Source organism: Myiozetetes cayanensis, unplaced genomic scaffold, assembly GCF_022539395.1.
Source record: "Myiozetetes cayanensis isolate MyiCay16 unplaced genomic scaffold, myiCay2020 scf2-11, whole genome shotgun sequence".
NCBI lineage: Eukaryota > Metazoa > Chordata > Aves > Passeriformes > Tyrannidae > Myiozetetes > Myiozetetes cayanensis.
Window position 1 is genome coordinate 35,816,435 of NW_026087411.1, and position 24,589 is coordinate 35,841,023.

The 24,589-nt window shown below is 43.0% G+C and overlaps 1 protein-coding gene across 3 annotated transcripts; it reads right to left on the reverse strand.

Moving 5' to 3' along the window:
- Nucleotides 1–11,817: 11,817 nt before the first annotated feature.
- ZBTB18 (zinc finger and BTB domain containing 18) lies at nucleotides 11,818–19,119 on the reverse strand. Of its 3 annotated transcripts, XM_050315203.1 has the most exons (3): nucleotides 18,997–19,111; nucleotides 17,596–17,679; nucleotides 11,818–15,500 (listed from the first exon to the last, which is right to left on the reverse strand). In XM_050315203.1, exons 2-3 carry the CDS (start codon nucleotides 17,606–17,608, stop codon nucleotides 13,918–13,920), a joined length of 1,596 nt encoding a protein of 531 aa, XP_050171160.1. In that variant the 5' UTR covers nucleotides 17,609–17,679; nucleotides 18,997–19,111; the 3' UTR covers nucleotides 11,818–13,917. The 3 variants fall into 3 exon arrangements, with proteins under 3 accessions (XP_050171160.1, XP_050171161.1, XP_050171159.1); XM_050315204.1 differs by lacking the exon at nucleotides 17,596–17,679 and having other exon boundaries at nucleotides 18,997–19,119; XM_050315202.1 differs by lacking the exon at nucleotides 18,997–19,111 and having other exon boundaries at nucleotides 17,596–17,785.
- Between the last annotated feature and the right edge of the window lie 5,470 nt (nucleotides 19,120–24,589).

The window sequence follows — 24,589 nt, forward strand, 5'->3', positions numbered from 1 at the left end:
CCCTTCATCCTTGCATTTACAGAAGGCTAAATCGAGATCCCAGATTTTACATCCAAACGCTGAAATGTTCACAATTCAGGCTCCTGCGAAGGCTTACAGACAAGCACATTTTAAAACTGCATCGTGTAAACTGTTTATGTGCTGAAGAAAAGCCAGGGATTTTGCTAATGACAAAGAAATTGTTCTCTTCTCTGATAACTGAAAGAATTCCTCTAATGACAATAAACCCCCTCTTCCACAAATTTGCTTCGGGTAGATGGCAAGATTAAAGAACAACCAGCCCAGCTATGATTTTTCAGATTGCATAAGTACCTTGAAAAGATGTTCATTATCTAAAGTGACGCCTCTTCCCTAATTGCAGTGCCACTATTATGCGAGATTAATTTTTTTTTTCCAAACCCTTGCAGACAGTAGAACCACGTTTTAGCCTCAGGAGCGAGCCTTGCTTGCAGAGGTACTGCTTGCTAACGGAGATGGGGGCAGGTGTGGGACCCCCCCGATGGCTGCCTGTGCCGTGCTGCGAGGACTGCTCTGCTCCTGTCCTCGCCTCACCCCGCCACATCCAATCTGCTGCCCCAAATCGCAAATGGGAATAAAAAGAAGCGCAAAACCCTCGACTGGGAGGCGGTTGCAGAAAAAACTGAGGCTGACACTGAAAACCAACATCTCTGACAACTTGCACACACCAAAAAACGTTTGTTTGTTTGCTTCGGCTCCCGCTCCTCCTGTTCATTCAGCCCCTGGTGTCGTGCCAGGGCCTGGCCACATGTCCTGTCCCGGTGGGATAAGGCACTCCGCCGGAGGGGAGCAGCCGTGGCTCCCGATCGCCGTCAGCCAGGCGATGCGATAGTTCACGGGCTGGGAAAAACTGGGAGGTTTGCCGTCACCGCGAGGATTTAGGCACAAGGGAGGCTGACAGCATCCCTGCCCAGCCACCGCGGCAGGCAGGGGCACAGCCTCTGTCTGCACGGAGGCTTTTCTTCCTGTAGGGATAAAGGTGGAAACAAAGCTTCTTTCATGCCCGGGTGCATCGGGCGGAATTAGTCTCTGGGCCAAAAGGGTATCCCTCAAATTGCTGTGAGCAGGGTGGCTGCAGCACCCCAGGGCCACTCCCATCACCTGGGGACAATACACGGCAAAGGTAAAGTTTGCAATGAGTCCTCCAAAAGCATTTGTGCCTGCCCTTGGCCAGGCTTCTGGCTGCCACTAGCACCAGCAAATTGGCTGTCTGGTGCCCCACAGCTCACCCACATTTACAAGTGGTCATCAGTGTACAAAAGGGGTTCTGGAAAGAGTTTTTAACCCCCTTATATTAACTTTTCACAGCATCAATGTTAATGGGGCAATAATTTTTTATAATTTCTGTTTCTCTTTGAAATACTGAAGTATTAACATATGCATCCATACATACACTTGAAATTTCTGGGAACTCCATAAACTTTGTAATTTTAATCCTATTATATGGTTTATATTTAATTGGTTGCTAGTGAGAGATGAAAATTTCACAGATCATCTAAAGGAATGAGTATTGTTAATCAGCTCATTTAGCTAGGGAAAAGGATATGTGTCCGCTCCCTAAACCGGCATTTCACAGCGCTGCGTGGGTTCTTGTTACTGCAGGAGTCAGATACCCCTCAATAAAAATGCTGAAAATTAATCCAAAGCTAAAACAGTGACATGATTGTATTCCCATTACATTCCACTTAAATGCATATGTTTACAATATCCTTTAATAATAATTATTATTAAACATAGTAAAATACTTCCAAACTTGGCTCATGGCATCGTTGTACTTCTAGTGGAAAAAAAATTATCTGAAGCCCTGTCAATATGCCACTTCCTCCTCCCCCATCTTTTAACAGAAGCAGCCTCCAGTGAAATAATCCAAGCTGTGTTCAAGAAGTTGGCAAGTGGGTCCAATTAAATGTGGTTTTAGTGTATTCTGGCATTTGCATATCTAGTTTGCCAAGAAGTAATGTTTTAGAAAAAAAAAAAACACACCATAAAAAAACGCACAAAAAACCCCTGCGTTGCTCCAGACAGAGAGTGGATAGTGTGATGCATCAATGAACTTTGTCCCACGAATCACAGTAGTTTAGATGAATAAATAAATAAATGTTTTTTGTCTCAGCTGTTGCCCCTTTTTTGTTGACAGGCTTTACAATAACCTGAATGTTCTATAAAAGAAAACATACAGAGGGAATATTAGAAAATTAATGCAGCAAAAGAAAACCCAGCTTTAATATTTAGTGAATCATTTAAAAACTTAAATCACAATGACCTTTATTTGATGGAAATATTTAATGCCTTAGCGGAGCCGTTCTCCAGCTAAACAGTGATTAAATAAAGCAGTCCATCAAAACAGCGCCTGTTCTCCAGGACGCCGAGCTGAAGAGTCAATCGCTGTTTGAGAACGATCGTTCACCGCTGCTGGAAGTGGTGCCTTGTTTTTTGTGGCTCCTTCCCCTCGCCTTACTAGAATAACTACAATCACCTTCCCGGTACCCCAGCCCCCCCTTTTTCCCTCTGCCGGTGGATTATGTGCAGACCCATGGGCATGGGAGATCTAATGTCCCAGTGCCCCCCCCAGGCCACACGTTTGCCACTATCTGTGGGAGAGCATCAAGGGGCTACAGGTGCAATCCCTCACCTTATACCCCCTCCAGCCCAGAGAAAAACCTTGGCAGAGGGAGGATATTTGGGAAAAAAACCCACCCCAAAATCCTCGCAAACCCTAATCCTCCACAAGGCTAAGCATAAAATCATGTTTAATGTATACTGGCCAGTCCTTTCACTCATTTATTCCATAGCCAGGACAACCTTGCTACAAAGCAAGGAGAGTTAATTAATAAAACGAGGCAGCGTGGGGTTATATGGAATCTTTAAAGCCTTTATCAGTTTGCCAGTCCATTAGCGGGGCTGCATTCTCCGCAAACTCCCTGCTCCAATATGTGCAGCAGAGCAGTTAATTTCTTTTGGACTCAGTCTATGGCACCAAGCTGTTTTTTTTTTTTTTTCCGTCTTTATCCAAACAAACTATTAAATAATCAACAAATAAGAATATTTAACCCAAAATAATGAGAGGAATGATCATTCGCCTAAAAACTATAAATTAAAGCTATCCAGTCACAAAAGAAAGTTGAGTCATCCATTAAGCAACAAAGGAGAAGGAAAAAATAGATCGCTCTCGGATGTTTTTGTTGCGTTGGTTGCCTCACAAATGTGCCCAAGCCGAGGCCCCAGGAGGATGGATGGCTAAAGACTGAAATTGCTCCGAGACCATCACCAGGCAAGAGCTTCCAAAATATTACAGTATGTCCCAAAACTCAAAAGATGAGAGCTGCTGTGTCTCTCTCTCTGCCCAAGGTGTAGGGTAGGACCTGGAGTTTGGAGCTGGCCGTGGAGGGGGAGCTTTTGTGCAGGAGCAGCACGCGGCCCAGAGAAATGCACCATGTGGCTACGGTATGGGAAAGCCCAGCTGCACTGGGTCTCAAACCACCCAGCACTGATGCCGCAGCATCCCCATCCTTCACCAAAGGGCTGAGAAAGGTGGTGATGAAGGGACCTCCCCGCATTGCTGCCACCCTATGGGACCAGGAGCACTTCCCTCTCCTTCCCCATGAGGAGAGCAATGGAACCATGGAGTTGCCACCAGCCTCTCTCCTGACTTGCCTGGCCATACTGACTCCTGCCCTATGTGGCTGCTGCAGGCTCAGAAAGCAACAAGGCTTTCCATAGGGCTGTGATGAAAGTGAACCCAAATTTTAGGAGCAAACTCCCCTCTCTGTTCCCTCATTCTCCTCACTACCCCCCCAACAGTCAAGCAGAAGAGCCACATTTGAAAATGGGGGGGAGATTTTGCAGTGATTTCCAACCCCCCAGCTGTACTTCTCAGAGTATTTGTCTTGTGGATGCTGTGCTAACAAGATGCTTGACAGGCACCAGGCTGTGTGCTCACAGCCACGCTGCCGACTGCCGAAATTCACAGCCCGCTTCCACTCAGCAAAATGGGCGAAAGCCTCCTTTGTGGCATGTGCCTGGGATGGCAATTGGTCTGGGGAAAATGAGGCTGGGGATATGGGAAGGAAAGAGGTCAATTGCAGGAGTAACCACATAATCTGGAAAAATGCTACAGCTGAAGTCACTAGCCCTTTCTTAGTTTTCTAAATAAATAATATAGACACACAAAGCAGGGTTTCCAGCAAGTGCCCACTAAAGACCAGCAAGCATCTCAGAAGGATTTGTGATGAAACAAACACTTCCATAATTAGCTTAATTTCTGCCCAGAACCCAGGGATGAACTTTTATTTAACCATACTCCTCCGGTGTTCTCCAGAGGACTTGAAAATTGTTTTCTCTTAGCAACAAATAACTCTGTGAAAATGCGTTCAGATTGGATCTGCCGACAGCAGAAAGGCGTGGAGCCAAACCTAACATCAGGCAGCAAACATGGTGTACAAAGGAGCTGGAGAGGTAGCACAGAAGATGTGAGGAAAACACTCTGAAATATCAAACCTTCATCCTTCTTTAATAAACTCACTGGCTTTGAATGAGCCACATCATTTACCAAGCAGTATCGGCCATGGACTCCCCATCCCCAGTGGCCTCAGCAGGAGGGCAAGAGAAAGCCACAGACCTCTGCTCCATGGATGGGGTCTTGCACTGACCCAACAATGAGACTTCAAGTGTGGGCTTGAAAACTGTAATTCTGACATCTGTAAAGTTATGAGGAGACTTTCCTGTCTTTGCTCAAAATAAAAAAAAAAAGAAGAAGGCTTTGAGATGAGTTAAAGATGTTTCATCTTCCAGGACTGCACCAGGAGTGAGGCTCCCAATCTTGCCATGGTATATTGCTTCCTTCCTAAGAGTCAGCATGAAAAAAAAGGAAAAAACCTCATAATGCTTTTGTCCTTAATAAGAATCAAAGTGGTGTAGAAAAGAGACTTTATACCTCCCATTCCCATAGCCTGATTAATGTGCTCTGTCTTTCAACATGTGCTTTCCCTTAAACCTCATTTTTCTGTAATTTCCTTCATTCTTTTAACAATGTGCTTATCCCTCTTCTAAAAAAAAAAAAAAAGCCATTCTTTACAGATGTTCCCTGTCTTCTCACCACAGTCCAAAGCACAGGCTCTTTTTCCTTCTTCTAAATAAAAGGAGATAAGATTGTTTCAAAAGGTGAGCATCAATAATAATTTTTAGCAATACATGCTAAACTGATGTCTTTATAAATAATTTTTTTCTTCTCCAGGTATATTCCTACCCTGTTCTGGAAGTAACAATACCCACCCAGAGGAGGTGGGTATTCCCAAAAGCAAAATTTTGCCTGCCGTAAGTACAGGCAGTGTTGGACTGAAAGAATCTGGCTCAGCCATGAACGACTGTAGGACCTATGAAAGGCTGTTGTTGAAAAAAATCCTGACACACTAAATGGTCGTGCTTTCACGTGGGGGAGCCCTGAATCTGGAGTGTCAACCTAAAATAGGAGGCTAACATTAGGATGAGTGCTAGTCATCTACTCACTATCTTGAGAGTGACTCATATGTAGCTCATGTCAGGTAGGTCCCAAAAATTAACATCTCCACTCACCCTGAGGCTCATATTCCACGAAGAAGGATTGAGAGATTAGACCCTTAACGTTTGTCATACTTTTCTTTTTTAAATAGCATTGCAATACAGCACTCAGGTATCCAGCTCCAGAGCATCTGGCAGCATTGTTAGTTCAGAGCATTTTAAAATCAGCTTATACCACTGAGTACTTCTAAGAATTGCACGTCTATCGGTGCAGGGCAGGCAGTGAGCACTTCCATGTCCATCCTCCACAGAGAAAGGGTGAGCACAGTTGGTTTTAATGCCTTGTTTGAATCCACGTTATCCAAGGTCTTTCCAGAAGCAACACTTCAGGCATTTTCAATCCTTCCGGCAGAATCATGCCTACAAACCTGCTGGTGTTTGGGGAATGAAGGTACAGTTTGCCACAAGAAGCTGACCTCCAGCAGGCGTGCTGGCGAGAGTTGGGAATCGCCCGACAGCCCCAGTGTTTGCCTTGTGCCCTCACCCTGACACAACACCCTCAGGTTGGAAGGTGAATATGGCTCTGCTGTATTTTCTCTGCTCAGCAGAAATCCCACCTTTTCCTGCATGCTGCAAACTTCATGTTATATACTGGGTAAAACAAAAGAGCACATTAAAATTTACACTCATTGAAAAAAAAAAAGAAAAAAGGAAAAAAAAAAGATTAATCTCTCATTTTTAACTACTGGCTAAGGGCATGAAAGATTTCCTAACTGAGATTTTAAAATTCACAGGTTTCTTGATCCAGATTTAGCCTAAGAATAACAAATTTCCTAAGTCAAGTACTTCTATACAGCACTTTTTTCCCCTCACTTTTTTGGAAGTTTTCACTTTTCCAATCATTAATGAAAAAGAAATAATTTATGTTTATCATACTGAATTGGCTAAAATGCAATTTTGTGTTCCTCTCATGAGGAACAAAGCTCCTCTTCAGGAGCTTTTCCTTTTAAGCTTTGAGTAGCAATCTTGAGAAAACCTCAGAAGTATGCTTCTATGAGTTACCCAACACTAGGAGAGGTACACTGGTCTCTCTGACAACAGGGAGCCCAACGTTCACATGTTCATTAACTTATATCTTCATAATTATTATAGAGATGTACAACTCTTCCTTTCTCCAAAAATTAAGAATTGCCTAGTTAGTCTCAGTTTGTTAAGACACAGGTTTTTCTTAAAAATCACTCAGTCATCTGAGAATAATGAAATACTGGTATTTATAGTGTTTTCAAGCTGTCATATATTTAAGCCTGAAAATAATCTACGAACAGAAATCATATTCTGGATAGATGGTGCCAGTCAAACTACTTTAAAAAGAGAGAGTAAGCTACAGAAAATTAAGACCTGGTAGCTATAGTCTATGAAGACAGAGTATGTTTCATTAAGATTTTAACTATATTTTTTAACTTGGTATGAATTTCCAAAATTATCTCGACATGAATCCTCACTAAGTGTGAATACGTGGCAAACGTAGTTGAAAATAAATTATATCTTGTATGATAAACCTCTATCAGTTTCAAGGGGTTTTATTTATAGATAAAGTACATTTTTAAAATTGTAAAAAAATTGTAAGATGTATATTGGGAATACATCCAAAAGTTTATAAAAAGTAGCTTTAATGCTAAAATTGAAGACAATTTGACAAAAGCATAAAATATAGCATTGAGAGTAGTTTTTATTTTCTTAATAGATGTAAATAAGACTTAACCAAACTGTATTTTGGGAAGGTTGTGAAAGAAAAATTTAAATCCCTATCTAGATTTACATCCAGATACAGAGTATTCCATGCCATGGAGCTGTTTTGAGACAGTTAAGCCTTTTAATATACCTCTTGTAGTACTGAGGCAGTAACATATTGCTTTACCACTTAAATCCTTTCAGAAGTCATGATGTACATGTAACTTGCTCTCTAAATATTTTACTAATTTAAAGCTGGGTTTCCTGGACTGGGTTGTTATGGCTGGGGATGTGCTGTGTAAATCCCTATCTGGCATATTCTGGATGTGGCATAAAAAATCCTTCTTGGTGCTCAGATTAGCGCTGATAACTGAAGGAATCACAAGCCATAGGTTGCGCAAGACCACGTCACATTGGCTGCTACACACGAACGCTAAAACGTCTTTTAAAAAAGATCTTTAAGGAATTACTGAGGCTATGATTTCAATGCACACCAAAATAAAAATTAGCAAGTTATTTTTAATTACTTTCTCACATGCACACACATATGTTCGTATACAATATGCATTTTAAAGCACAACACTGAGTCTAAGAAATACCAAACGGTGCACACTAAAATGTCCTAAAAAATATTCACCAGTTGTATTTTGCATTCAATCATTTACTTGTTTTCTGCAATCCCAAAAATACACAATCACATGTTAATTTCAGTTTCAAGGCTAGACTGCATACCTTCTTCCTTTGCAGCCCCAAGCAAAAGCATGTTAAAGCCAGGCTGTAAAGTCTCAAAAAGAAAGAAAATTTTGCCCCATGGTAACAGCCACAGTACAAGAGAGGTATGAAGTCTGTCCCAGCATGGGGAGTGTTTTGCACAGGGTTGAGCACTTGTGCCCCCCTGCTACAAATGGTTGATGTTAATGAGTTACCGAGAATGAACTGTGTACATTCTGCACGAAGACAACGGTGTATTAGTGGAGCGACTGTCTTCCAAGGAAAAAAAGCCCAAATGCAAGAAACTAAATTAAAGCAAAATGAATCTGAAGACTATAAGCAGACGACTTTAAAAAGTTCTGTTGGTCAAAAAAATTAACTAACGAAGAAGTTCCAACGTAAGAGAAATACTCCACCTCAAACATGGATTATTTCTGAAAACAAAAATATGTTTTGCCTTTTTTTTTTTTTTTTGTAACGATCTCAATCACTGGAAACCTCGGTAGCATTTGCCGTCATTGTCAGAGTTCAGCCTGTACCACCTTTGGCTTTCCTGCTGCCTGGCCATGCAGAAGGCTCACCCCTCTCTTGCTACGGCAGAGCTGGGTGAGCTGCAGGTTGTTTGCACCAAGAGCATTTCAATTTGACAATCGGTTAAAAGTAATGCTTCTTTTTTAGCCTATGAGAATAAAATGGATAATCTTTCCAAAACGACATAATCTCTCATCACTAAGACCCATTAACAGATTTAGCTGAATTTTATCACACTAGCAGGAACTGCTGACTGTAGGTTTTAAGGAGCAGGACTCTTCTTCCTCCGTCTGTCCACATTTGCCGGCAAAAGGAACATTTCTATCTTCTGTCCAAAAGCATTTGTACAAATAAAGGACCAAGTCCTCTCTTACCATCTAGAAAATACTTTTTACTACCAAACTCACTTCATTTAATGACATGATTAAAAAATGAATGAAGTCAACAAAAATTTCAACAGGACTTCTGACCTAGAATATTTTGAAAGAGCCCAGGAGATTGGTGCTTTTTTTTTTTTTTAATATAAGGTAGTTCTGTTAAAATTCACATTTACCATGCCATTAAAAAACCTTAATGTTTTGGTTAGATTTCTTTAATAATAAAGACCATACTTTGCAGGTATTTTTCAGTTTGGAAATCACGTGGACAAATAGTGTTAATAACACATATGTTTGAGAATCTGGCCACGGAGAACTACATGACAACATTTTAGAATCAGTTTTCTAATTTTAGGGTATTTTTGCAGGGTTGAAACACATTACACCTTCATTCTAAAGGAATTTGCATTGCTTCAAAGTGAGGGGATGGAGCAGGTAATTTTTTCCCCTTCCAAGTCTGCCTCAGCCACAAATCGCTGCAGCATTGCCGGTCATAGAACAGAGGGTTCAGGGTTTCATCTCTGAGTAGGATGCATTTTAAAAGTTGCATACAAGAAATCCATTAAAAAGTTAAAATATTTGATTATTGTAGATTTAACTTGGGGGCGGGGGAGGCAGTCAGTCACCTCCAACAAATCACGATCTGTAGAAGGAAAGCTGAGTTCTGCTGTTGCAGGGAGAGAAAACAGTGGTGCCCTGCGCCAGCAGGTGAGCCAGCACGGTTGCTGGGGTGGGGTAGCACAGGCGTAAAGGGGAATGTGCATTTCTGCAAATTAATTTTAAAATTTTATTGAGGCTTCCAACAAGGCGATGCAAATTTTAAGGGAATATACTTGTTTCATTCAGGGTCAACAGAAGTACATGGCATTGTTTGGCACTTGCTTTTACCCTAAGGCAGGAGAGCATGAGAAACAATGAGGATCCCTTCCCTTCCTTGGCCAGAAAGTTTTGTTTTAAACTGCTACCAATTTCTTCAAATTGCACCTAAAACACACAAATATCTCAGTAAGTAGATGGTCTGTAGAATGCTGTGCCTGACTCAAAAGTCTCTGTTACACCAAACCCCTAAGCTTGAGTTTAGAGAAAACACAAAATTAAGAGAATATCAAGCTGTTACAGGCAGTGGTAAAAAAAAAAATAGCCAAATTATATCCTTAGCATGTTCTCTGTGACTCTTGGGCTAGAAGTAATCACAGTTAAAAAGTGACAACTATCACCGGTCAGAGAAAGTCATCTGAACCCGTGAAGTTTGTAGCGCAGTTTCCACTCCCGCACCTCACCTTCAACCATCATGGCAACACGGATGGTGAGGATTTTGTTACCACAGTATCCTCAAGCCAAATAAAACACTCATTCATGCTTCATTATCTAGAGACTGTATTTAAAAAAAAAAAAAAAAAAAAAAGGAAAAAGTTACAGCCATTTAGATATGTCAGTACACTAAACCTTATGGAGAGAAGCAACACACAGGAGTATGTTTCATCTTTTCATTTAAGAAACACTTTGACAGCCACAAGCCTGTGCTGCACACATATAAATCATCTAGATAAACTCCAAAATATAAAGAATATTTTGAATTATTTTGTCATTGATGGCTAAGCTATGTTTTCTGTTCCCTTCTAAAGAAGGAGTACCTCTAAGTTGAGTTTTATTTGGGAATCTACAATCCTTGAAATTCTTAATGTTGGAGAACAAATGGTGAATCTGCCTGGAGCTACAGCCAAAGCTCATCAGCTGTACGGATTTCAGCACTGCAATATTAGCTGTCTTTCAGTCTTGACGACACTTAAAACTGTCTTAACTACACATAATATTCTACCATATGAAAGCCTACAGAAAAGGTCTGCTACTAGAACAAGAGAATTCTATGCAGCTGAAGATGCTAACATTGACAAAAGGAAATGTTTTCAGAACATCTGTAATAATTAAAAAAACCCCACACCCCAAACACAGCAAAGGATGATTGAAAATTGTTTAAAATAATAAAACAGTGAAGAAGACCGTTTTGGCTACATATAAATTACCGTTGATGTAGGAAGATAGCAGAATAGCTTAGGCACCAAGACTCACTTCATCACCGCACAACTTCAGTTGTACCTACACAGATGACAAATGTAATGAAATGTTTAAATTAAGGTATTTTCCCTCTTTCAAATTGGTCCTGCTGTCTCTGTTCCAGCCGTCTAATTTAGCTCTACTTTTGTATTCCCACTGGGCTCTGCAGTGTTGGTCTCATTCCTAGGATGGAGCGGCCTCAAACAAGAATTCTGGGTATATCCTGCAACAAGCATCTAAATCAGGTCTTTTTCAAAGGTTTCTCTTGAGCTCCATTTTATTTTTTTAAAGAAACATTTAGTCCGTAAGAGAAAACCCCCAACGGATTTAGGATTATTTCAATTTTTATCTCTAGTCCAGACAGTTTTGATGTGTTACCGGTGGTTTGGACATTTTGACTGCCTACTGTAACACTGACGGCCAGTCAGTACCCAGACAGTGCTTCAGATTAAGTTGTTGCCTTTTGCTCTGCTGTTCTGGTAGAGACCAATATATAAAAGAGTGAGCCCAAGAGGGCTCCTTGGAGTGAAATTAAGCCCAGAAAAGGAATTGTGTGCCTGCACAGATAGATGTTTGCATGGTAGCAAAATTTCTGGAATGGAATAGATTGCTTCTGCAAAAGTCTTTGGGGAAGGAAAAAAAAAAATTATAAAAAAATACCTCTACAGAATGATCGAGAGCTACACACAGAGAAATGCTTTCAAAACACAAGCATTTAATTTTTTTAAATGTTAAGTGAGATGTAAATACGTACGTTAGCAACAAAGTGCTCAAAAGCATACTGAAAACATATTCCATACACAGTTAGCAATAGAAGTCTGTACAAAAGTAATAAAGTTGCACATTATAAAAAATACTCCATAACTATAATTTAAAAGAGGGAAAAAAGACAAGGGAATTGATTTCTCAGTTCATATAATTTATTGCAGTTAGCACACAGTTTAAAAATTCACCAACACACCAATAGTACAAAACTAAACAGCATTATAAGTTATTCCCTCCTCAGGAAAATAAAACATACTATGATTGTCAAAGCTAGATGTCAGTCTAAGTTTTAGAACAAAAGAAGAATGTGAAACTAAGGAAAGGAAAAAAGCAATCACTCACGAGGACCACAAAAAAATCCAAGAGAAAGTCCATTTTCCTCAGACACTGATTGTCTTCTCTAACTTAAGAAAAGAATGTAGTTTTAAAACCTAGAAACTATTCAAGTAACTAAAGATAACGCTCCAAGGCCATTTTCACAGCTTTTTTTTTGTTTTAAATGCCATTACAGCCAAATTAACACACATTTGACCAAATATTTCCAAAACAGTCCAGCAATACACAATGGAGTTTTCCATTCAGTATCTTAAGCACAAAAATAGGCTATGTTTACAGTAGTTAAGGCGATCAAATTTTAAACAAAAGCAGAGAAAAAAAAAAAAGGAAAAAAAAAAAGGAAAAAACAGCAAACGTTTTCCATGCTACTCCCATAGACCTTATTTGTAAGTGCAAGACAGGAAAACAAACACTGTGCAAAATGCTTTTGACCTGCGTGTTGGTCATTAAAACCACACGTCAGGCTGCAGTCTCTGCTGCTTGGATACGCATAGTCCTTCCCCGGCCCCCCCGGCCCCCCCTGTCACTCAGGCCTGCCCAGGCCTTTCAGCCCGGGGCTTTTTTTGCCTCTTTTTTTTTTTTTTTTTTTTTTTTTTCAGTCCACAGCCTCTTTTCAACGCGGGGAAAAAAAAAAAAAAGAACGACCTATTGTGGTGGAGTGGTGCAGCAGGAATCCTACAAATGCTCATCTGGGGAAATGGACGCACCTCAGTTGGAGCTGGCGTGGGGTCTGTGCAATTAGAAGGGGTCTGGGGTTAGTAAATGCACACCGCACATGCAAATCTCGAAGCCTGGTTGTAAACATTCAATTTTTTTTTCCTTGTGAACATAGCTAAATCGGCGACTCGTAGCTTAAGTTCTTCTCAACTTAAAGACAGTGGGAAAATAAATTTAAATTAGATAAAATAAAAACAGTGCATTTCTCTTCTTCGTAACACTGGCATTTTCAACGGTGTCGGGTTTTTTTCCTAAGGAAATTAAATAATTTTCAACTCACTCGTTAAAGTTATACAATGCAAACAAAGACAAAAATATACTGAAAATCATGCATTTCTGTAGCGTTAATATTTACTTTTCAAGACTCAACTAAGAGCATCAACACAACCTGCCAAGTTCTTTGATACCTCCCCCCGGCCCATGTAATCAATTACAGTATACAATAACAGTAATTCACATTTTTTAAACACACAGTTCATCACTGCTGAAGCTGCAATATCCTTTTTCATCCCAAGCAAACCTTCACGTAAGACAGAGTCCCAGTGATCCCAGTGTACTCTCAGGGTTTTTGTTTTATGTTTTTTGTGTTGGTTTTTTTTGTGGGTTTTTTTTTTGTGTTTTTTTGTGTTTTTTTTTTTTTTCCAGTGGGAACTGTCAGAAATCCAGAAGTTGCCATAATAAGTTTTAAGTCAACCACTTGTTTAAAAATAGATAATCCAGCATTTCAGAAATTTTCCATTTGGGTCTAAAAGCATTCAGGTTTCCAACAGCTAGAAAGGACTCATGCAATTATAGAAATGTAAAGGAACTGACAAAATTGGGAGAGGATTTCTACATTCAGATTTTAAGAGGGAAAAAGATCAAGACCTTAAAAGAACGCAGTGTTTTAGGGAGAATAAAGCCACATCCAAATTTTTTGAATTGGAGATTCCTTAGAAGTAAAGTATCCGCTGGCTTCTATTCCAAAAGGGGGGAAAATACGCTTCGCAGTTAGTTACTTTGTCGGATTACCTCTACAGTTCATTTTTATCGGAGTGCTAAATTAGTGAAATATTCATGCTGCCTTAAAGTGCAAAAACAAGCTAATAGCCAAACTTTCAGTTCAAGGAAACAAGATTGCTTTTAGACTGTACCACAACTATATAGATTTATATATATATTATTTATATATATAAAAATTTTATTTCCAAAGTTCTTGTGAGCTATCTTCTAAGGTCCAGTCTCTGACAGTAGGTAAGCTCAGTGCTTCGCTTTTGACAGACAATGAGTTCACCAACTCACAGTGAAACTTCCGAATGTGTCTGTAAAGGTCTCCGGACTGTGTGAACCTGCGTTCACACCACTTACAAGCATGAGGCTTCTCCCGCGTGTGAACCACTGCGTGGCGGCTCAGGTTGTGGGAGTACTGGAAGCTCTTTCCACACTGGGTGCAAGTGTAGGGCTTTTCACCTGAATGAGTCCTCTCATGACGTTTCAAGGTGTACATGCAAGAAAAAGTCTTACCACACAACGAGCAGGTCGGGACATTGACATCGGTAGCAGGCTTGCTGCGGATCCCGTCCTGCTCTCGAAAGTGCGTGCTTAAATGAATTTGCAGGATGTGGGGGCTAGGAAAGACCTTGTTGCAGAGAGGACACATGAAAATTTGGCCAGCAGGGCTAAGTATGTTTGACACGTAAGGGAGCAAGCTGCTGTCCATGTTTCCTTCCACCTGGACTCTCTCATTCTCTGGAGTTATCATTTCATCATCGCTTGCCTTGTCCTCTCTATCTAGCTCCCTCAAGACCGAATCTTCCCTCATAGGAGCCAGGTGGGCCGGCTCGTACTGTACCCTGTTATTAGTGCTCACACTTTCTTTCACAGTGCTATGTTCCATATCATAGTCATTAGTGCCAACATCACTCTCATCACAGGAAGCCTCTTTCTCCACCTTCACCTGAACCAGGCTGCTTCTAAGCATGTCCTGCGAAGAGAAATAAGAACTGTTCAAATTTTCAACTCCTGAAAGGCTGGACTTGACAGACAGGTCCAGCACGCAGTCAACATCTGCTGAATCCCTCACGGAGGTGACAGACCTCTGGGACAAAGACTCTGTTGAGCTGCAGGGGCTGGCTACTGTTTTTCCAGCTGCTGCTGTGTGCGTCTCTGCCTCTCCGCCAGTCTGGGGAATGCCTGCTGAGTCTGAGGGCAATCTCATCCACATGTTCCCAGGCTCAGCCGCCAAGTCCCTTTTGCTAGGCAGGATGTTCAATTTTTCATCTTCTCCGTCGTCTTCATCACTGGGCAAGTCTCCTGGCATGTGGCTGCTGCCGTCGGAGAGGCTCTCCACTTTGTCTGAACAACTTGAGGCATCTTCCTCCTTTTTTGTACTGTCTGCCTCTGTGGTTGCTTTCTCTTTCAGCTTCTTTTTGCAGACTTTGACAATGTCATACATGTGGAGATAACTGGCAGCTGCTAGCACGTCTTCAATGGGCAAGTCTTTGAACTGAAGCTTTCCTTCGTACATGAATTCAAGCAGGAGAGCGAAAGCTGGGGCTGTAACAATGTCGCTGTTCAGATGAACAATGTCCCTTTTGTCCAGCTGGTCCTTGTAAAAGAGGTGGAAATACATGCTGCATGAAGCCAGAACAGCTCTGTGCGCTCGGAACTGGGCATCTCCTACCAGAACAGTGCAATCACAAAGAAAACCCTGATGTCTCTGCTCACTCAGACACTGTAGCAAATGTCTACTGTGGTCAGGAAACTCCATACTGTCTTCATAACCTATAAGCAACAAGATTTTTAAAAATTAAATGTAGGTCAGAATCACAGAACTTATGAATCCAAGTAATTCCACTCTAAAACCCTGTATTTATATAGCCGGAATTCTGGTACTGACACCACGCAAAGATTACTTAACATGCATGTACGATGGCAACTCTTTCCCCGACTTAACCACCACAGTTATGATTTCCCTTCTGTGATAAATAAGCCAGTCTATTAAGCGCAAAGATACATCTGTAATTTTTTTTAAAGTATCACTGCTGCTCATAAAATCTGTTCAACAGTTTAGTGGGTTTTTTTTTAGGGAACTTCCTCCAGATTGCATCCCTAGGAGAGCAGACCCAAAAAATTATTTTTTTTTTTTTTTTTAACACTAAGTTTGAGAGATCACAGAAGCGGAAGAAAAAAAAAAATCAGACAATCTACCTTCTTTTAAAAATCAAATTGTAGTAAGAGGAGAGGTTCGCACATGAAGGAATCGTAATATACCAAATCTGATGGTCTAACATTCATAAACTACAAAAATTATTTACATGTGTCAACTTATATCAACAGCAAAAATAAAAGTTTTTAGAAATTTAGTTTTCTTCTTGTAGTAAGTACATTTTTTTAAAGGTTTTAGACCTTTTCCATACTGTACAATATAACATGAACATTTTTTTGCCAACATGCAGAACACACAAAAGAAAACTAACAACCAAAACGCAAACAAACACCACTTTCCCTGTGCAGAAGGACAGAAATTTCCCTCCCCTCCCACACCAGGCAGTTTGCAGTACCAAGCTCAAAGAAAAAAAAAAAAAAGAAAAGTCATTCAACGTGAGCGTGTGTGCATGTGTGCAGGTCTAAAATCAGTATCCCAAGTACTATTCTTACCCAAATGTCTTTCTATTTGCCTTCCTTGATGATAAAGAAAAACTTAAAAAAGAAGTAGGGAAGTCAAAACTCAAATGAAAAGTAAAATCTCTCTTAAAAACCTGTCTTAATCTATTCTTCTGTGATTGATAGCAATGGTCTCCCAAATCATCTAAGCAGATCGTGACTCTCCAGGCTGGCAGATATTAATGAAAAACCCCCATCCCTTGCAAACCAAGATGTACTAAAACTTACAACACAAGCCCTACTATATTCTGTAAAATACCATTGCTAGAGTAAAGCACGAAGATTTACAATACAATCACTTTAAGTGCCCCACAGCCAACATCAATCCTAATCCTTAAGAGGGCTAAAAATAAAGATTGGAGGGCAGCTCACAAGGTAGCTGTGATCAAATTAGGAGGCTGAAAGGACAGAGAGGGACGAAGAAGGAAGCTTATAAACATCTGATCCAGCTGACTGTGGCCATATGGCAGCTGCTGCCCAGATAAAGAGATTAAGAATAGAGGAGTGCGATTACAGCTGTCTGGCCAATTCAGGCAGCTCAAATCTACAAGTTCTAAATTAGTCGCAAATACAAAAACTCCTTCAAATAATTATTGTTACGCTAAATAAAAGATTTCAAATGCTACATGCAAGAAAGAAAAGAGGAAACCAGTCAAGCCATTCTCCCGGGTACAAAAGTTTTTAAACACATAACTGATTTCTATCTTTCAGAAGCACTACAGCTGTATGCTACTACGTTTCTGAGCTGCTGGATATTTAACCGTGAAGTTTAATGAAAGACTTGCCCACAAACAGATTTTAGCCAGAACGGTCCTTTTGTAAAAAAGCACACTTTTGTATATTTCACTAAAACCCCCACAAAGTAATTTAAAAGATGCAAGACAAGAACATAAAGCAGAACTCTCTTTAAGCTTGCCACTAAATCCATTGCAGTTTTGGTCTCAGAAAAAAAGAATGAACTTGCTCTCTCCTTCTTCCAAACCAAGACATTCTCACAATATGTATTAAAGTTAATGCTAACAATGTGCCCAAGAACTGATACTCTCCAACTGTAGCTCAAGCCTTTTGACTAAGTCCACTTATCTATTTAATACTCAATTTCATATATTACCTCTAAACTTGGTTAGAAAAGTAATGTGATTTTTTTTCTGAAATTCAATAAACAACACACCAAAACAGAAATATGCTGTATCTAATCTATTGCTACTCCTACCTTTAGTACACATAAACCTGATTAAGTCCTTTCCTCTGAGTCTTGCTGGCTCCAGGTCTGTTAGATCGGTGGAAAAAAAGCAGACTAGGAGAGACAGATGCAAAGTGGAGATGATGTTAGAGAGGAATGAGATACCTTCTCCACACACAGATCTGCACACACTAACTCCCTGTCTGTGTGTTAGAATAAAAGGCTGAGGGATGGCAGGCTGTCAGCTGCTCTGACATCATGTTCAGATGGAAATGCTACCTCCAGCTGTGCTCCTTTTAATGCCATATGCTACTCCTCTACACTCCTGCCACCAGCTTTTTCTTAGGAGAACTTTTCTCTTCTGTTAGTATAAACAAAATACTTCAAAGTCTCTTTTTTTCAAACTTTCTAACAGGGAGGAAAAAAAAAAAAAAAGAAAATCCTAAACATATGGGGCTCTGCTTTATGTGCAGCATAGCAACACTTCTGCTTTAAGTTGGAGGACCGTTTTATGTGCTGACAGCGTACCCCAGCCACGGGGTTACCCCAGAAATCCACACCGGCTCGGTTTTACTGAGCCCTGGGGTTACAAGCAGAAATTAACCGGACCCATTTATCACCTCACAGCTCCCCGCTCCGCCGCCGGTCCTTTCAGTTCCAGCGTTTAAGACAGCGCCAAGTGACTCCGAGCACCAACTCGGGCTCCTCTGGAGCCGCGGAGCAGCTCCCCCGGCCGGGGCACTACTGCGAGCGCTCGGCTCGGCTCGGCTCCCGCACCGCTCTCGCCCCGCGGGGGCCGGGGCTGGCCATCTCTGTGACCGCGGCGGCCCCGGGACGCGGGTCCCCGGCCTCGCAAGCTGCCAGCGGCCCCCCGCCCGAGCGGGAGCCCCGAGCCCCGCCGGCCCACCCGGTGACACTCACGCGTGTCCCAAGCGGGGCGGGCCAGCTGCCCGCTGCCGGGCGGGGACAGCCCGGCGCCCCCCGGGACGGGACCGGGACGGGATGGGCAGGGAGGCGGCGGCGCGCACCAAGTTCCCCGCGGGCCCGGCGCCCTCTTCCCCGCCGGGCGGCGGCAACTTTTGGCCGGGGCTGTGTGTGTGTGCCCCTCCGGCCCCGACACCCCTGTGCGGGGACCCGGTCCCGCGGGCAGCACCGCCCCCGCCCGGGGCCGGGCCGTGGCCGGGCGCGCCGGCAGCCGCCCCGCGGGGAAGGAAGCAGCTGCCCGGCGCGCAGGAAAAGCCGCCCCAGGGTCACGGCGGCAACAAAAGAAAAGTAACCGAGAGCGGCGCCGGGGCGGCCGGTCCCGCCGCCCGGGGAGCGCTGCCCCCGCCCCTCCGCCCACCCCCGCCGGACCCGCCGCCAACTCCGCCCGCCCCGCGGGCCGCAGCGGCCCCGGCCCCGGTGTGTGGGGATGGGGGCAGCGGGACTCACACTGCGCGGCGGCCCGAAGTCCCCGCGCTCCCGCCGCCGCCCGCCGGCTCCTCTTCGTTCACTTGCCGCTCCGGGATCGCGCCTCGCCCCCGCCCGCCCCCGCGCCCGCTGGCCGCCGCCCCCGGGCTCCCTCTGCCGGCGGCTGAGGAGCGAGCGGGGCAGCCGGCGGAGCGAAGCGGGCCCCGGGCTCAGCGGCTCCCATGGCACCGGCGGGGCGCGGGGGCGGGCGGGGGCCGGGGCGGGCGGGGCGCGGGCGCACGCACGGCGGCGGCGGCGGCGGCGGCGGCGGCACAGCCGGGCCCGGCTGCGGCAGACAGATGTTCGCCCCCTCCCTCCCGCTCCCACTTCGGACTCCGCTCTGACTGACAGCGCGGCCCGCCCGCGCCGCCGCCGCCGCCAACCGCCGCCAGCGGCCGCCGCTGACTGACGGGCCGCCGCGGCCGCTCATTGGAGCAGGGCGGCCCGGGAAGGCCGGCAGCACCGCCAATCGCGGCGCGCCGAGGGGCAGAGGGGGCGTGACCCGGCGGGGAGCCGAGGCGGAAGGGGGCGGGGCCGAGGCGAGCCCGGGGGCGGGGCGAGAGGGAGGGGGCGTGTCCTGGGGCGGGGCCGTGTGGCGGGGAGTGTCGCGGTGCATGGCGGGACGGCGCGGGCGCTGCAGGTGCGGCGCGGAGCGGGCGGCACCGGGAACGGGATCGGGATCGGGAATGGGGCCGCCTCCAGTGTGCTCCCGTATCCCTGTCTGCTCGCCTGGGCGCTCCTGCGCTGCCTCGGGGCCGGTCGGGATGGAGAGTGTGGTATAAAGTGCTAAGACCACGCAGTCATTGAGGGCCAAGAGCATCGTTAGTGTATTGTGTATTGTACGTATGTATGTCTGTTGTATATGTATACGCGTGTATTCTTTCTGTGTATATAAGTATATCGTATATTATGTATTGTGTGTGTGTATATTTATAATGTAGATTGCAGTATTATCCCCAGACCCCAGAGACGTCACCTGCACCTGGCAGGTTTTTTGCCAAATTTTTGCCAAAATTCACTGGGCGAACAAACTGCTGGTGCCTGGTAGCCTTGCAGAAGTTGACTGTAGGAACATCTGGATTAACACAACTCACAAGGACGCTGATGGATGCTGCTGCAAGATGTACAAAAATAGAGTTGCTTTGCCCCACCACATGTATGGTTGGACACTTAGAAGTGCGCACTAGTGGGTAATTAGGTGGTTCGTGTCATTCCCTTGTATAAAACCCCTAAAGAAAAATCTGGGGTGTGCCCAGTTTGGCTTGGGCACTTTATGCACACAAATAAATATTTACTTTTATAATTTCCGTGGTTTGTGTCCCAGTCTCTCTTGGTTGGCACAAGCCAGCTGTGAATTCATAGAAATAGTGTGATGGGAACTTGATTCTCTCTCTTTTAATGAGCTGCTGTGCCCTGAACTACAGCTTCCACCTCAAGCTCTGAGTTGCTGTGGGTAATCTTTGTGCTTCCCACCACGGCAGGGCATGTTACAAGGAGCTGTACCAGCAGGTTGGTGTTGTCTGGTGTATGTGTGTGTGCTCAGGTCTGTGCCCTCCTGTGCAGTGCTGGGAAGGAAGGATGGTGCCTGAGGGGAAGTTGAGCTCTCCAGACCTCATCATGGTTCACAGGCAGATTGAGGTCAACGGCTTTGGAGAATACTGTGACTTAATGGTGTGTTAGGACAGGGCAGTGGAGGCCAGGTTCGAAGAGCTAAGGTCTTCCTTAGCAAAAGACTAATCCGAGGAGGTGGGTATTTCCCCATCTCCCCTTTGGATTCAGGTAAAGAGATAATACAGGGCAGTATTTTAAAGAAAACACGGCTCACCAACAGAGCCACGGAGTTTGAAGGGAAAGAACTTGGTTATGGATTACTAACCAAAATTGATTGCACAGATATAAAAGCTGAAGGCACATACTTCGTCTCTTCAGTAATATGAAACTGTTATAAAGAAACATACTGAATTCTAGCTCTGCCTAATTTGTTTGACAGCACTGCTATGTATATCACACAGCAGCTAGCATCTAGGTGTCCATATGCTTCAAGCATTACATACATGCATATATGAAAATATAAAATATAGATATGTACAAAAGAAAACACTTCTCTCTCTGTCCTTCAGTGAACTGATTGCTCATGCAGACCTGGTTTGGGATTTTTTAATTACTGACTTTCAGTCCCTCTTAGATACTGACACAGTTCCATCTTTAAGGATTTGCCTTTTTTTTCTCCATTGGCATCATATTCCATTATATCTGGACCTCAACAGGGTTTTGTCCTTGTCTTCAGGATACACCAGCTAATATACTGACTCTTCAGGTTTCCTGATTGTTTCCTCAGTGCTAATAATCAGTTCATCTGAGAAAAAACTCTGTTCGCTGCTGCCTGTCATTTCTTGAACATCTTCCCTATAAGTACTAAACTACCTTTTAATTGCAAAAATAAATGTTTAAAGTATTTTAATGGGAAATACTGTTGAAAATAGTTCTGAAGTTTAGTCTGTTTGGGTTTTTTTAATCTAAAATGAACAAATAACTTACGCAGTTATATATATTTGAACTGTCAGTGAATGTGCCTGAAATGATAACATTAACTGTGTTGTCCTAGATCTCTAAACTTCATCCTGCCTCATGCTTCCTAATATAAGCCATCTCACCAGCTGCTCGGGGTTGGTTAGTAAGACCTCAGTTTGTGAATACTTGCTTATACAAGTACAGCTTTACTGAAGGAAGCAGTTTAGTCATTATCATAATATGAAACTCCGTAAAAAAATGAGGCTGCCTAATGTGAAGAAATTCAAAGAATTTATTTGCTAAAGATGACATTTAGCAAGTGGACCTTCTCAGGTCGTTACAGACTTTTACTGCACCTGGAATTTAAAAATAAACTTTAAATAAAATTTAATGGGGCATAACTGTACATTCTGTTCATTTATTATTTCCTCGTCATAGACGTGAACCTGCGTGCTTATGTTCTAAGATGCACTGAGAAAAATTTTACTGCCCCTCACATACTATTTACAATGCTGACTCCTAATTAAGTCAGGTTGTATTTTCTTTTCCCTTCTATCATTTGGCAATATGACCTTTACCACATCACTTTGTCTTTTTTGCGTATTCACACTAGTTCACCCTGGGGCTACAAGTTATTTCTTTCCACAGTTATATTTAAGAGAATGATCTGCAATTACCACTTGTACAGCTATTATAATCAACCACTTTTTTTCTATTTCTAAATAGGATATGGAGAGAGAGAAAAAGTGAGTGTAGGTAACACTTTAAGATTAAAAATCTTTTTTGGCAGTGAGTCAGACTTCATTGATTTAAACCTGGAACTGTTGACATTTGTGTGCGATGTTTTGAATGTGAGAGGAACTCTAATTTTTTAAGAGAGTACTTAGAGAGGTTTAAAGATTTCTGTTATTTTGACTATAGAAACAAGATGATAGAAAAGTGAATTAAGAAAAAAAAAACAACTGAGGGGAAAACTCAAAAATACCCAACAGTCCAGTTGATCCTCTATTAGAAAAAGTAATATAAAACGGGTGTTTCTTTGGAAGGGATGGTGAAGCCCTGTTGTAGAGGGACATAAATATCTGGCAATACACCTGGTCTCTACACACATTTGTCAATCACCTCAGGCATCCCAAGGTACCGTATAGAACACACATACGAAAATTGAACTAAGAACATTCGTAAGCCAAGGAAAATAAAAATGGTCTCAATATAGCATGGAAAGAAATGAGTCTCATTTACTGCACAAACATAGTTTGGAAAGACATGATGCAGTTTTGCACTTCTTGCACCTTTGCACTTGCTGACTTTCATTTATATCCTCCAGGCAACAAGCAGGCCTGAAGGCCTTTGGCTCATAACCAATGCTGACGTTGCAGCGTGCTGTAACAGGAGCTTGGGTAAAGCCTCCCTGCTTGCCTCTGATCTGAGAACATTGAGGTTTCCTGGCGTCTTTTCTAAAGCAGTTTGTGTGGTGAATCTCCCAATATTGTTTGTTGCTGCTCAAGATTGATTAATACGTAGGGAGCTGCTTCGCAGATGCCAGCTTTGCCTGCAAGCATTAGAAGCATTCGTTGCATTTGTTTCAGGAGCTTGAATGGAGCTATATGCTCTTGGAAACTCTTCTTGAGGGCGATCCGGCAGAAGAGCCTGAGCTGACAAGGGTCAAAGGTTCCTGTGTGATATTTGAGTCCAGAGACACAGATTTAGGTGCTAACACAACACAGTTACACCGTGGAACCAGCTGAAAATTTGACCCTTCATACTTTCTTATGACCTACTGCAACAGAATTTTCTACATTTTCATCAAATTGTAGACTAGCGCTGTGCAGATTACTGTACATACCATCCATTTTGTTCTCCATGACAAAAAAGAAATTGGCAATGAAAACTGCTCATTTGTCATTAAATATCCCAGATTTATGCTCTGTGGGTTATTTTGAACCACATACTGTCACCCATATGCATTGCTACTGTTTTCATTGATAGGACAATAGAAAGTGGATACCCACGTGATAAATTAAAACTCTCCCAGAAAGTTTTGACTAATAAGACTGTGGAGGTAAAGCTGCAAATATCTCCAGTATTATGTATCCCAGAGAGGTGAAAATTAGGATTTGTGATCATGGCACTCTTGACTTTTTATTTTTTTTTAAATATATTTCTTTTTTAATTGTAGTGTGACTTAATTGATGGTAGACTGGTTTTCAGAAAAATTAAAAGGTAAGTAGTTTCTGAAGCTGTCATCACACTTGAGGTTCAGCTGATGTCACCATGGAAAGGAGTTTTCTGGGGAACCAGTGCTGAGGAAGTGCCAAGGTAATATACGGCCTTTTCATGGATCGGGTAAATGTGCATCTTACTGTGCCAGAGACTGACTGGATCAGTAATTCTTATTGGCCCTGTGCTGGGTAAGGCATCAAGATTTGCTCATCTAAGAGCTTTTCTTAGCACGTGGGCCAAAAACCTCTCTCCTCTCAAATACTGTCACGATGGAGGAATGCCATGCATCGAGGTTTATCACCGAGGTGGCTGAGGTCAGACACCACTGATAAACTTTCTTTGTGTCCAGTTGCCCTTCTCTGGGGCACAGGTTTGTCTAGATTTAAGCTACAGCTTCTGCTTCACATGGGGATTATTACTGGGGACAGGGTTTTCTTTATGATGTCCCAAAGAATTTCAATTTGATCATAAATATTGGAATTGGCTTCATGGGTGGAGACGTGAACTGGAATTCAGTTGGCTTTTTTTGTTGATTGTTAGTGATATGCGCACCATCACTGGAACCAGAAATTGAAATGTTTTCTTTCTAAAGTCCTGTTGTTTTGGATACAAAGAAATTGGCTTCAAATTTTTATCCTAGGAACACCTGGCTGCTGGTGTCCAGTCTCCCACAACCCTGGCCAACCATGAACAGATGCTTAGTTCAGGACAGACCTAAACCATGAGCTGCTGCATGCTCATGAGAACACCCAAGTATTATCCCAAAGATATATAACAAATACAAAACCTAGAGTTAAAAAGGACAAGAGAGACAAATCATGATACCCCGAAAGGAAGAGGG